The sequence below is a fragment of the Melanotaenia boesemani genome, chromosome 22 (assembly GCF_017639745.1).
Source record: "Melanotaenia boesemani isolate fMelBoe1 chromosome 22, fMelBoe1.pri, whole genome shotgun sequence".
In the NCBI taxonomy this organism is placed as follows: Eukaryota; Metazoa; Chordata; class Actinopteri; order Atheriniformes; family Melanotaeniidae; genus Melanotaenia; species Melanotaenia boesemani.
The window spans coordinates 22,859,433-22,873,323 of record NC_055703.1 but is presented as its reverse complement, the minus strand read 5'-3'; the positions used below and the strand labels follow the sequence as shown (position 1 = coordinate 22,873,323).

At 38.4% G+C, this 13,891-nt stretch overlaps 3 protein-coding genes and 1 non-coding gene across 4 annotated transcripts in view; 1 reads left to right on the top strand and 3 right to left on the bottom strand.

Moving 5' to 3' along the window:
• ift172 (intraflagellar transport 172) overlaps window positions 1-4,025 on the bottom strand; it is a 47,250-nt gene extending 43,225 nt beyond the window's left edge. Inside the window, exons 1-4 of the mRNA XM_041975106.1 lie at window positions 3,865-4,025; window positions 3,260-3,403; window positions 844-956; window positions 701-740 (exon numbers count right to left, since the gene is read on the bottom strand). Of these exons, the coding sequence (XP_041831040.1) occupies window positions 701-740; window positions 844-956; window positions 3,260-3,403; window positions 3,865-3,903 (336 nt within the window). The 5' untranslated portion in view covers window positions 3,904-4,025. The remainder of the gene's footprint in view (window positions 1-700; window positions 741-843; window positions 957-3,259; window positions 3,404-3,864) is intronic.
• A 1,660-nt stretch (window positions 4,026-5,685) lies between these two features.
• LOC121634267 lies at window positions 5,686-7,856 on the top strand. Its single transcript, XM_041976803.1, has 6 exons — window positions 5,686-5,922; window positions 6,255-6,300; window positions 6,543-6,634; window positions 6,726-6,836; window positions 6,951-7,224; window positions 7,656-7,856. Exons 1-6 carry the CDS (start codon window positions 5,711-5,713, stop codon window positions 7,854-7,856), a joined length of 936 nt encoding a protein of 311 aa, XP_041832737.1. The 5' UTR covers window positions 5,686-5,710.
• Window positions 7,857-7,973: 117 nt separating this feature from the next.
• Window positions 7,974-12,414, bottom strand: LOC121634266. The gene is made up of 15 exons (XM_041976802.1): window positions 12,380-12,414; window positions 12,005-12,144; window positions 11,622-11,847; window positions 11,428-11,503; window positions 10,960-11,240; window positions 10,839-10,874; window positions 10,691-10,764; window positions 10,519-10,596; window positions 10,172-10,377; window positions 9,988-10,087; window positions 9,729-9,891; window positions 9,399-9,505; window positions 9,175-9,319; window positions 8,927-9,053; window positions 7,974-8,712 (listed from the first exon to the last, which is right to left on the bottom strand). Exons 2-15 carry the CDS (start codon window positions 12,085-12,087, stop codon window positions 8,411-8,413), a joined length of 2,004 nt encoding a protein of 667 aa, XP_041832736.1. The 5' UTR covers window positions 12,088-12,144; window positions 12,380-12,414; the 3' UTR covers window positions 7,974-8,410.
• Window positions 12,415-13,710: 1,296 nt separating this feature from the next.
• On the bottom strand, window positions 13,711-13,782 carry trnaa-ugc. The gene has a single exon. It is a non-coding gene; the product is annotated as a tRNA-Ala (tRNA).
• Window positions 13,783-13,891: the final 109 nt, after the last annotated feature.

The window sequence follows — 13,891 nt, the reverse complement described above, 5'->3', positions numbered from 1 at the left end:
TAAATACAAGTTGAGCAATCCTTTAAATGCAGTTCAGTGTAATTAAGAGTGCAAAGACCTTCATCAAGGAAAAACTAAATAATCACATGGCTCAAAACAGGAGAGCAAACTTTTCAGGTCAAGACTCATCAGTCCACCTGCATCTCAAGAATAAAGGCACTCATACCCACATTTTGGACAGAGAAGACAGATGGCTTGAAAGAGACCTGAAAAAAACCATCTGTAGAAAGAAAATCAGAGGTGGTGGCCTTTGACAGCACCTGTCAGCAATATATAATGCAGCCTTGACGTCTCTAACCAGGTGGTTTGCTCACCATTAGTCCCCTTGACTTGTGTCACCATAACGTTACACAGGATGGCTGACGATAACACTGAATGAAACATGCATGTGACTCTTAAAGGTGCTAATGACCCCCAAAAAGTTTAACTGCTTGCAAGTTCCCAACATTAAGTTAGAAATAAAGAGGTCTTCTGAAATAGATGGAAAATATCTTCAAGAGGCAAAAAGAAGTTCCAAAAATTATCAGCTGTATAAAGTTGTACCTATTGTGAAGTTACAACAACAACTGTAAAACCTTAAGAAGGACATTCTTTGTAGCGCTTTCATAATCCTTGTAAAACTACAACTTAATGCATTTAATTTCTACTTCCTTTTCAGTGAGCTGTTTACAGCTGAAACAAGGATAGTCTCTTTACTTACCGTCTGAACAAATTTGTTGCAAATGGCTTTCTTGTCCCCCCTGCCAGAGAGAATAAAACTGATTAAAATCTGTTTGGATGCATCAAACTGCAATTGAAAATTAAACTCTGTGAGGAAAATTTTAAATAAATAAAGGATAATACCAATCCTCTCCGATTTTGTAGACAAAGATTATGTTGTCAGACTGGCCGATGGCGATTTTGGTGGAGTCCGGTGAGAAGACCAGGTCATTGACGACATAGCTCTGTTTTCCATACTGAAAAAATGTTGTTCAAGTATTATTATAATTGTATAATTGTTCAAGCTATTATTATTTGGGTTATAACAGATGTATTAAAGCTCCCAGCTGACGGGCAGGATGTTAATAAAGACTTTGCGTGCTTGTGACTTTAAAACTCTAACCCCAAAATCCAAAAATGTTTAGACACTAAGATGTAAATAACACAATGCAATGATTTGCAAATATCATAAACCCATATTTCATTCCTAACAGAACATAAACTACCTATCAGATGTTAAAACTGAGCTATTTTATCAATTTAAGGAACCCATTTTGAATGTGATTTGGTCCAGAAAAGAGAGAACAGCGTTTCTGGATCCTGTACACATATGGCTTATTCTTTGCATGATAAAGCTTTAACCTGTATCTTTGGATTTAACAGTGAACTGTGTTCACAGTTAGGGATTTCTTGAAGTATTTCTGAGCCAATACAATGATTTCCTGTTGAGAGTTGTGTCTGCAGTTAATGCAGTGCTGGCTGATCACCAGCATACAGTTTTGACTGTCGGCCTTGTCTCGTATGCACAGAGATTCCTTCTGATTCAATTAATCTTTTGATGATATTACACTTTAGATGGTGGGATCTTCAAATTTTACGTTGAGGAACATTTTTTTAAACTGTCTTTAGACACAGTTTATTGCAGATTGGTGAACCCAGATCTGCTCATATTTATATCTGAGAGACTCTGCCTCTATGAAACGTTTCTTTTATACACAGTCATATTACTGACCTGTTGCCAGTTAACCTAATTCATTGTCTCCTCATTGCTCCTCTAGTTGTTTTTTATTAGTTTTTTTGTATTTTTTATTATTATTATTAGTCAGATGAACCATCTCCAGCTTAACACCTCAAAGACTAAGGAGCTGGTTATTGACTTCAGGAAGTCCAGCCCACAACCACGTCCAGTGACCATCAGGGACGACAAGGTGGAGATTGTAGACAACTACAGGTACCTCGGGTTGTGGCTGGATAACAAGCTGGACTGGACATGCTGTACAGATCACCTGTACAAGAAGGGCCAAAGCCGTCTGTACTTCCTGCGAAGACTGAGATCTTTTAACATCTGCAGGAAACTCCTGTGGATGTTCTATCAATCTGTGGTGGCTAGTACGCTTTTTTATGCTGTTGTCTGCTGGGGGGGTAACATGACAAAAAGGTGTGCTAACAGGCTGGAAAAACTCATCAGGCGGGCGGGCTCTGTGGTTGGCATGAAGCTGGACTCCCTGGTGACAGTGGCAGAGAGGAGAACACTAAAAAAACTACTGGCTATTGTGAATGATGCCAGTCACCCTCTGCACACTGTCATCAGTGCACAGAGAAGCCTGACCAGTAACAGGCTGCTCCTCCCCAAGAGTAGGACCAACCGGCTCAGAGACTCCTTTGTCCCCCGAGCCATCAAACTGTACAACTCTGCATTAGGCAGGAGGGGGAGAAGGAGGGGGGAGAGGGAGGTGTGCAACACATGCACAATAACCCATACAAACAGTTGCAATAACTTATACGTGCAATAGTGAACTTGGAATCTGTACCACCTCTACTGTGTGCAATGCTTTTTTATATTGTTTTATTTAACTTATCTCATTGTTATTATTGTTATATTTATTGCATTTTATTTGCCTCTATTTTGCTTTGTACCTGTATATATTGTGTCTTGTGCTTGTCCTGCTTTACTGTTGGTGTTGTATTGCTGCTGGTACCCAAATTTCCCTGAGGGCTCTCCGAAGGGATTAATAAAGTATTTCTATTCTATTCTATTTGTGCCAACTACTTTTCCAGGCTTTTGTTGCCTTTGTTCCAACTTTTTAGAGATATGTTGCTGTCATCAAATTTAAAATGTGCAAATATTTTACCTGAAATGGTGAAATGTCTCAGTTTCAACTTATAATATGTTTTATATGTTCTTTCAGGAATAAAATATGGGTTTATGAGATTTGCACATCATTGCATTCTGTTGTTATTTACATTTCTTAACATTTTTGGAATTTGAGTTGTAAATGCAGCCCAATTAATGCACTTCAGAATTTGGTAATCCCTGGTAATCTTGACCAATTTAGCCTTTAAATTTGCGTATTGATTAGAGGTGTTGGTCTTAATATGCAATATAATTCCTCAATAAATCATATGCATTGCATCTAAAATGTCCATAGCAGATTCCATTTTACTTAGAGGCTGATTGATTTCAACACCATATGTCAGTATAATACAATGATGCTTCATGTTCCACAACATTGTGTTGCTGGGTTGTATCGGATGACATGACAAAGGTAATGTCTGTTACCTTTGGGTCCAGGGGTTTGGTGGAGAACTTGTCCCTCCTCTCTCCCTGTTCATCATAGAGCAGCACCACTCTGTCAACCGTGCAAACAGCAAACTTGGTGTTGTTTGGAGCCCAGGCCATGCATGTCACTTTAGCAGAACCCTCCTGTGAAGGCAAAGGTAACAGTTCATAAAGGAAATAGTAGAGCATCTCTGACTTGGACTGTTTTTGGCCAGCGACCAAAAAACAGTCTGGATGCTGGAGACATAGTAAATTGCAGATTTTACTGTTTTATGGGCCAAAACAGGTGTAATCTATCCAGACACTGCAAGAATACAATTTTAACCACGAGTAAATGGTGAGAGACGCCGTAGTTAGTTAGCTAAACTCAGTGGCTAAACTGAAATAGCGCTACAGCTGCTAGCCATAATTTAAAATTTTAAATTATCTATTTTTTCTCAAGGTAAACGTGGAGTAATATAATTGAATAAATTGTCATGTGATAAAAGGGAAATCTGCTTTTGTGGCGAATTTCGAAACACATTATAACATTATTTTGTTCAAGCTAGTGACTTTTTATGACTGTTGAGTATCAGCAGCGTCAGACAGCCTGTCGGCAATCTTACCTGAGGGGTTAAAAGTGTCTTAAGATGCTTCAGTTGCATTTTCAGAAGTCTAAAGGAAGCACACAGAAGCGTTATCAGTAACTAAATATTTAGAATTTGGTCAGTTTTCTGACCAGCTCTAAGCTAGCAGCTAGCAGAGTGGACATCTTTGTAGTAAACATAACGTTGATCTCCTTAGTTACCACTGAGGGCGGGGACTTATGTATGGCGTTATTATTGTGCCACATTCTTGAGCGTACAGGGGGCCGTTCTGAGAGCAGACAAATATATTTTGGAAGCACATCAGTTACATTTTGAGCAAAACGTATTTTTGCTGAAAGAAAAATCCAATCTGAACAAACAAAAATTAATTCAGTGCACACAAAATGCAGACTCACCACGATTAAAACAAACAAAAAAAAAGATTCTCAGTTTCATTTATCTGCTCTCTCGGTATTCTCTCCTCTGCGCGCTGACACGCGCCTGCGTGCTTGCTCGCAGTGCAGCACTGCTGCTCTCAGTTCTGTCAACACGCTCGCTCAATTCGCTGCAGCGCTAGAAATGTGCCACAATTCCAACCAATCACAAGCCTCGAAGCAAGTCATCCTGATTGGCTGCTTCGCAGCTTTCCAACAACACTGTAAAAGGTGGATTCCGGGGCCACTGGCGGCATCCTAAATCAAGAGGAGTTAGTATTACGTTTTTGGTTAGTTTTATATTTTTAATATTATTACATTTCTCTACGTCATACGGAAGACCTCCTGGTGATTTACCCTCGTGTTGACTAACACAGTCCCATTTACTCCGGCCTGACATACAGGGAAACTGGTCATCGTTCCTTGATGTTGCCAGGCCACTTGTTGCAGGACATGTGCGAAGCAAATCAGCAACAAGAAAACTTCACATCACAGCCACATGTAAGTAGTAGTTCATTTAGCTTGGTCTAGTTTTTTGTATTTGTTTTTGTGATAGTAAGATTAGCCTATTTTCTCCTGTCAGTGAGCTTGTCGGCTAGCTAGCATCTTTTCACTGCCTAATTCAGTGAGTAACAAACGTAGCTTAGATTGCTATAACAGTTTTTCAGCCATGCTAACGACAAAAGTTGAGACTGATGCTTTTCTCTGGAATCATACCAATCAGAACAGTTTGTGAAAATCTTAGTTACTACAAATATTAAGAAAATAGGTTTGAATAGCTAAAGTAATGCCATTTAAGGAAAGGCTTTCACAACAGCCTCTTGTCTTGGATTTTTAGTTTATTCTCAGAATTACTGTGGTTTTCTGCTAGGCTGAACTACAGTCTCTCTTTGGCTAAATTGAGCTCCATTGTAAGGCAAGACAGTTTATTTATATACCACATTTCATGTACAGGACAATTCAAAGTGTACTTATACTTTTCCTAGGTGATGCTGCGACATCAAATGATGGAGAGACTTCTCAACAAACTGGAATCTGCTCTGAACCAGCAGCCACTTAATTTGGATTACTTGGAATTCCTGACACGCCATGAACTTATTTTGTTTGAGTCATTTTCAGAGCAGATAGGCAATGTGTCAGAGATTACAGAAGCAATCCAGCATCTCCATCTTTTGGTCCAGGCTGACATAAATGCCAGCAGCATACACATTGTGGAACATGAAACAGAAGTCGGTCCGGGTCCTGGTCCCCCAAAAATCATAATAGAGAAAGAAAAATTAAAAAGTTTGTTGGACACACATTTGCCAGTTTCCTGCATTGCTAAATGTCTTGGTGTTTCAAGAAGGACTGTTTACAGGAGGATGCAAGAATTTGACTTATCTGTGAGGGGATCATACAGCACAATGACTGACCAAGAGCTTGACAATGTCATATCAGCCATCAAAGGTCAAATGCCAAATGCTGGTTACCGAATGGTTCGAGGGCATTTGGTCTCCATGGGTCTTCGTGTTCAGTGGTGGAGAATGATGGCTTCAATGCATCGAACTGATGCCATTGGCATATTCTCACGGATAACACAACTTGGGTGTGTGGTACGAAGAAGTTACTCTGTGCGAGGCCCTCTCTCTCTTGTTCATATAGACACGAACCACAAACTAATAAGGTAAGTTAGTTTGCTTATTTAGATTTCCAGCACAGCTGAAAGATTAGAGGAAGGTCATACTTAAATGAACTCATCAAGACACTGAAAATAATGATTTGAACAATTACTTTTTAGTTTTTTACAGGTCCATGAAATATTAGTGACTATTTTTGGCAATGCAGTGTATCAATGCTGATATTAAAAAGCCTGTGTCAGGGCACATACATTTTAAAATACATATGCTTGTGTGTTCAAAAGAAGTGTCTTCTAAAGAGAAAGATTTATGGTTTAAGCTAACGGCATCTCATGCAAAGATTATCTTTGTAAATTTGTTTTTTAATTGTCTTGAACAGGTACAACATTGTTGTCTTTGGTGGAGTGGACGGCTATTCAAGAAAGGTAATTTTTTGCTGTCAAATTTACAAGTTTGATAATTTCATGTGTTTGGGCATCACAATTGAGATCATTATTTATTTAAAATGCTAAATTCAGCATGTAGACTTTGGTGATTTAAACACAATTGTTCTGAACAGCTTCGACTGAAGGATAAAAAAAAACACACTGATCATTTAATGCAAACACTGATCATTCCAGCATTAGCTGAAAGCAGACTGAAAATTGTTCATGCTGTTTTACTACAGATCTTGTACTTGGATGCTGCAAATAACAACAGAGCAAAAACTGCATTTACATATTTCTTGAGATCGGTCCAGCTTCATGGCTTACCATCAAGGTATTTTGCCCTGAGTCAAAGTTAGATAATAGCAACAAGTTGTGATTCATTTGTTAAAAAACCAAAAGTTATACCAATCTGTTTTCATTAGGGTAAGGGCAGATCAAGGTGTTGAAAACGTTGACATTGCACAATTCATGTTTGCAACACGAGGAACAGGGCGAGCAAGCTTCATCTCAGGAAAGAGTGTACATAATCAGAGGTTAGTCTCTTTTTGGAAAATTAAACTGCATTTATTAAAAGTAAGCCAGTGGTCGGATTGTTTCTGTAAAAAAAAATTATAATTCAGAAATTACTTAATTATGCTTCATTTCAGAGTAGAACGACTTTGGCGTGATGTTTGGGTTGCTGTCACGAGCAAGTACCATGACATTCTTCACTCACTGGAGGAGGATGGTCTGCTTGATATTTCTGATACTGTTCATCTCTTTGGTGTCCATTACATCTTTGTTCCTCGGCTCCATGCAGATCTTGAGATCTTTACTGCAGGGTGGAATAATCACCCTCTACGTACAGAAGAAGGTCTCACTCCTGAGCAGATGTGGTGCATGGGACATCTACAAGATCTAGACGAGGGGGAGAGACTTGAGGTATGAGATCATTTACAGAGGCCAAAACCATTGGCATTAAGTCACAGGCTCAAAAATGTGGAATGTGACACAATTAAACTTTCACAATTAAGACTAATGGATAAAACCCACATGCACTTTAAAATAATCTGAGTTCATCAGCTAGTTAAGGAATTAATCATATTTTTCAACATCACTTTTTCCTGTCTATAGTTCACAATGCTTGTGGGGAATGTGTGCAATACATTTCTTAAAAGAAAAAGACACCCACACAATCACTACCCCTATTAATGTGGGAAGTTACTAGTTATTTGAAATCATATATTTACACAGTGAGGCCAAAAAATGTGTCAACAATTTCTATTTATTGCCAAAGGTAAACACAGCTATCAAGGAATTTAAACACAATGACCAAGGACCGGGTCCTAACCAAGTTTAATATTCTTTTGAAGGACCTCCAAGATCCTGCCATTGACTGGGAAAGTGCTGTACTGTGTGAAGATTCCCACGGCGCAGTTGTGATCCCTGAGCTTGAGTGTCCACTGCATGAGGAAGCTCTGGAAGAACTTCAAAGAAACATCAATCCTCTGGACCGCTCTCAGACACATGGCCGCGACTTGTACATACGATTCCTACATCTGATGTCAAACTAACAATGACATTTAAACATTAACTTAAAATCAACACATTGGCTGAGGAAAAAAATTCTAAAATGGACTTTACAAAATACTCTTGATGACCTAAACCCATAAAAGCATGGTACTGTACATTGTTAGGTTTCAGTAGGATGTTCTACTAACAGGAACAACTGTTGTGACGTTGCCAATGGAAACATCAACACGATAGTTTGTATTTTTACAGGTACTACAAAGGAATAAAAACAAACTTGTACACTTCTGAAACAGGTGCAATCAATATGAAACCTAAAATACATCAAAACTGTTTTTTTTTTCCTTTGGGCAGTTTGATTATTAATACAGTTTAAACTAAAATCCCAACCAAGATGGGGGTCAAAATTAATATTTTTTTCACTTGATACACTCAAGAGAATAAAGTAAGGACACTTCAAAGTGCTGAAAAAAATGTAAAATAAAGTGCTAACAAATAACTCTTTTCTTTTGTCTTTTTAAAACAGCTTTGAACATATTCCAACAGCAGCTGTTTAGGAAAAGCCTTAATTAATTTTTCATCAAAACCTTGTTTGTAACTAAACTCTGTGGAATCCTCCACCATATCTAACTGCTTCACTCATGAGTTTTCTAAAGTCATCATACGTGTTTAAATGTTGTACTGGAAAAGTGACAGTATGAGTGCATGCACTCACAACTGGGTAACAGATGATGTGATCTCCAAGTCGCTGTTGGCATTGATGGTCAAAGTTACATGTTATTTTGAAATGTCTCTTTTCATCTGGCAGTATGGGAATGTGGGACTGCCCCGTCATCCACTGGAGCACATGATGGACTTTAAGGGAATCCACCTCCTCACCTGCTGATTCTCCTTCACCATCTGTAATGTGTAAAATATTAAATAAAAATGTCAAAACTTTTTTTTTTATTAAAAACTCCTTAATATCCAAGGTTTTGTACTCTATATAAAACAATTTAACCATCAAATGTTACTCGAGCATCTTGCCTTGTACCTGCTGGGATAGGCTCCAGCCCCCTGCAACCCTAAATTGGAATAAGTGGATTTAGGGATGAAATGTGTAGTAACATTGTACCTCTGATGTCAAGCTCCTGCAAGTAATCTTGCAAAAAGTTTATGATCTTCCTCTCTGTCCTCTCCTTTGATGTTCCCTTCTCACTGAATTGTGGCTTGCAGTTCATCATCATGAAATCAGCATCTGGCTATAAGTTAATGCAGGTTAGTTAACTGTCAAAACTATAAGAAAACTTAATAAATAATACATAATTCAGATTAGAAGATAGTCTACTAGGTCTAAGTGGAACATTTCAAGTGAGTACTTACTTTGATGATCTTCCCAGGAACAAAGAGACCATGGCAAGCTTCCCGGTTTGTAGACATCAAGTTCAGGAGACCATACAGTTCCATACCCTTTCTCAGTTGTTGCAGCATTGGAATCAGTCTCGTTGTGGAGTGGAGGACAATAGCCCTTAGAAGAAAAGCACAAAAATCAAAAACAATTTCCACAAATTGAAATGTTTAAAATCCCTTTTTTGTCCCCTCTTTACCGAATGATGCTTTCTTTTCTATCATGTGTGATCTTGCTGGTATATCCACAGCTTATAATTTCATCAGCCCACAGAAGCAGAGTCTGTGTATCTGCTGCATTTTCAACCTATAAAGTTCAGTGATGGGGTAGAAAACCAAACACACACATAATTTACATTACATAAATACACTACCACTCAAAAGTTTGGGATCACTTTGCCATAGGATTTAACAGGGAAGTGATCCCATATATATATATATATATATATATATATATATATATATATATATATATATATATATATATATATGAATTAATAAATGAATGGCAATGTTATGAGGCTGCTCACCCTGCTCATGAGTGTGGAAGATTCGTGATCTGCCACATCGTCTGTTGAAAGAGAGCTAAAATCCACTTCCCCAGTGCAGAGGAAATTGTAACCCCACTCTTTAAAAAAAGCTGGAGCCGGACCACCTTGAGCAAGACTGACAGACATGATTTCACCGATAGTTCTGCAAAAAATACATGTAAATTAAGATTTTTTTGAAAGAGTATTCAACTTTAGACACTGCAATCAGTACAATCTTGTGCACTAAATTGTAACCAACCTGAAATTTTCATTGTCAAGGTCTGATAGAGAGTACCTGGGGTTTTTACCTTGGTTCCCAGGTCCCTCAAAGAATCTGCGTTCAATACCTGAAATCATATCTAAGGCACATAACGAGTACCCAGTTTTAAGTGATCTGCAGTTGAATAGATTCAACAGATGAACACTGCCAGTGATTAACTTACCAGTCAAAAACTCCTTCTTAAGTGCACCTGTATCAATGCCCGCCTCACCAATGAACACCACTTTTAAGACACTAGCAGGAGATGCATTTTTTTTTCTCTGCCACTGGAGAATACCTCTGTCTGGAAGGCCTTCCCTGTCCACACAAAGTTTAAATTCTGTTGTGGTGTCAACTTGTTGTTCAAGGGCGCATAATACATCTTCTATGCTTAAAGGGGAAAAAAAAGAGAAAAAAGCTTAGTTATACAATCTGAAACAAAACGGAACTTATTGAAACACATACATTGAACAACCTCTGAAAACAATTACAGTTTTGTATTAGAAACTATGCATTTAGTTTAAAACAAACCTTTTGGTTGGGCATGCTAGAGTTTCATCAAATGGGGATGGATTGTTTTCATTTGCTGCAGACCCAGCATTTTCAAAACTGTAAACAAAACTATTTTCAATAACTGAAGACTTGATGTGCATCACTCCATTTTAAAGGGTTATAAATGAGAAATTAGATTAAATTAGATTACCTCTCTCCACAAAGATCAGCATGAACTATGATCTCATTATCTGGAAATTCTTTTGTGCAAATTGGACAAACCACCTGAAAAACAAAGCTGATTACTGGTCCAGACTTGACTGTAGTTATTTTGAGTTCTTCCACTGTGCTTAGTGTACCTTGTCCCTGATCTCCACACTTTGTAACTCAGAGCACTGCAAACATACAAAGAAGTTAATCTCAATTTGTTTTTCTTTCTATAATTTCCATCATATACCAAATAAAACTTTTGGTTCTTACTTCATCACCAGTCTCATCGGAATAACTCATTCCTTTGCATGTCTTAATGTGTACAGCAAGCATTTGCAGCGGCATCACTTCATTGCACTGGTAACAAATCTTCTTTGGCATCTTCGAGAAGTGTTGTGAGTCTGGAGGCAAAGGAGATATGTCCAATGTCTCCTGCAGCGGCACTATGTAAAAAGTAGCTTTGCCACCTGCTGACACAGCTTTCAGAGCTTTAACAGAATATCCTTCTGCTTCTGGAGGAATTATTGTCAGTTTTCGTCGACCACTGCCACCTTGATTAATAGAGAAGGAAAATTCGCAACTTAAATCAGATTTCTTTTACCTCTAATGCTCACACATAGTAATAAGTGTAATATAAGTATTGATAAACAACAAAAACATGCTAACATTTTAAGGGGGATGTAATGACGCGGCTACCAGTAATACAAAAAAAAAACACAAAATGTTGATTGAACAAACCGGTTGCTTTATGTAAGAGCCATCCTCCACAAAGATTTTCCATTTTTGGAAATGTTTCTGTCAGTAGTCTTGAGATCTTATTTCACAATAAAGTAAAGAAAAAGAATACACCACAGTAAGGACATTGCTTAATAAAAGTGTCTTCCAGTCACTACCTTCAAAACTAAGCAAACCAACTGGACTGGCAACCATACCTCTGCATGGTCACCGTCATCTGGAAGGGACACCGTTTGCCGTCCCATGCCAGCTTGAAGGAGTTCAAGCTCCTCAGCTGGCATTGGAGTATGGGATGTGTTTTTTTGCAGCAGATAAAAATTCAGGGCGACGATCTTACTAGTTGTTTTAGCAAGCTGCTTGGTGGAAAGTAAGAGCCTCTTTTTACCACGGTTGAAGTTTGATTTGAAATATCCTGGAAAAGCTCTGTTGGATAAAAATGTTTTTTGAACATTACATGACTTGTCAGTGCTGTCCATCACAATTATAATAAAAGTGTTCTCTATTAAACAAAATAATTGTCAACATTTTATGTACAAATATACGTACATATAAAAATCTAACAAAATAAGATTGCACAAACCGTGACATTTCTTGCTGTACTGTTACATTTCTGGTCTCATGCTGTCCCAACACTGCTGAACTTGGAGAAGCATTTGAAGCCATGGTGTTGAGTAACAGAGATACTAGGTTTCTGGCCGCGGACTCCACCGCACCATGATCCTAAATCAGTCAAGCAGGTACAGAATCAATTTTAAAAAGCTAGAATTAATAATAAATAAATAAAACATGCTATGACCAATCACAACTACCACCAAGTTAGCTAGAAGTACTCAATATGCTAACATGTTAGCTATTAATAGTTCTGGTATTGAAATTTAATCAAATACACAAACAGATAATAAATTTATGCTAATCAATAAAAAGGGGGGGGGGGGGGGGGGGGGGGGGGGCTCACCTGACGCTGTGGTGTATTTGTGTTAATGTGTTCATTTTTTTCTTCCATGGTTTTGTTTAATTGTACATACTAAATGAAAATAACACCTGACTGGAGGGAAATAAAAAGAGTGAGGATAAAAACACAACATCTCTTTCATCTGTCAAAACAGTGTCAGTACTTGTCAAAGCTCTTTAAAAAAAAAATTTTAAACTGTAGCAAATCAATAATTACAAAAGCATCAGTCTCAACTTTTGTCGTTAGCATGGCTGAAAAACTGTTATAGCAATCTAAGCTACGTTTGTTACTCACTGAATTAGGCAGTGAAAAGATGCTAGCTAGCCGACAAGCTCACTGACAGGAGAAAATAGGCTAATCTTACTATCACAAAAACAAATACAAAAAACTAGACCAAGCTAAATGAACTACTACTTACATGTGGCTGTGATGTGAAGTTTTCTTGTTGCTGATTTGCTTCGCACATGTCCTGCAACAAGTGGCCTGGCAACATCAAGGAACGATGACCAGTTTCCCTGTATGTCAGGCCGGAGTAAATGGGACTGTGTTAGTCAACACGAGGGTAAATCACCAGGAGGTCTTCCGTATGACGTAGAGAAATGTAATAATATTAAAAATATAAAACTAACCAAAAACGTAATACTAACTCCTCTTGATTTAGGATGCCGCCAGTGGCCCCGGAATCCACCTTTTACAGTGTTGTTGGAAAGCTGCGAAGCAGCCAATCAGGATGACTTGCTTCGAGGCTTGTGATTGGTTGGAATTGTGGCACATTTCTAGCGCTGCAGCGAATTGAGCGAGCGTGTTGACAGAACTGAGAGCAGCAGTGCTGCACTGCGAGCAAGCACGCAGGCGCGTGTCAGCGCGCAGAGGAGAGAATACCGAGAGAGCAGATAAATGAAACTGAGAATCTTTTTTTTTGTTTGTTTTAATCGTGGTGAGTCTGCATTTTGTGTGCACTGAATTAATTTTTGTTTGTTCAGATTGGATTTTTCTTTCAGCAAAAATACGTTTTGCTCAAAATGTAACTGATGTGCTTCCAAAATATATTTGTCTGCTCTCAGAACGGCCCCCTGTACGCTCAAGAATGTGGCACAATAATAACGCCATACTTATGGTGCATTTAAAACTGCGGGAAAATGTTAGCCTGTGCGCTGATCGGTTGTTTTGTTTCTCAGAAATTTACAGTAATATACCAGTCGGGACAATGTCTGCGTTGTTCAGATGCCGTTTATAACGCTTAAAAGACATCGCTATATAGTCAATAAAGCTGCATAAGAGTAATTATTGGTTATCAGGGTTTACCATTGCAACAAGGGCAAGGAAAAAGCAACTGGAGATGCCGGGGATTGAACCCGGGGCCTCATACATGCAAAGCATGCGCTCTACCACTGAGCTACATCCCCTTCTATGTCAACCGTTTTTGACGTTGACTATTTATCCTGTCATACAATAGTCGTGATTTATGTTGGATGTTTCTACATTGTTAAACCTTGGTGAAATCTCACTAGAGTT

Coding starts and splice junctions, on each gene's coding strand:
- LOC121634266 (XM_041976802.1), bottom strand. CDS start 12,087: ATGGCTTCAAATGCTTCTCCAAGTTCAGCAGTGTTGGGACAGCATGAG. Junction 10,088..10,171: donor TAAGAAGGAGTTTTTGACTG/GTAAGTTAATCA, acceptor TATGTGCCTTAG/ATATGATTTCAGGTATTGAA. Junction 9,320..9,398: donor AGAAAAGAAAGCATCATTCG/GTAAAGAGGGGA, acceptor TTTTCTTCTAAG/GGCTATTGTCCTCCACTCCA.
- LOC121634267 (XM_041976803.1), top strand. CDS start 5,711: ATGCCAAATGCTGGTTACCGAATGGTTCGAGGGCATTTGGTCTCCATG. Junction 6,301..6,542: donor TGGACGGCTATTCAAGAAAG/GTAATTTTTTGC, acceptor GTTTTACTACAG/ATCTTGTACTTGGATGCTGC. Junction 6,837..6,950: donor AAGAGTGTACATAATCAGAG/GTTAGTCTCTTT, acceptor GCTTCATTTCAG/AGTAGAACGACTTTGGCGTG.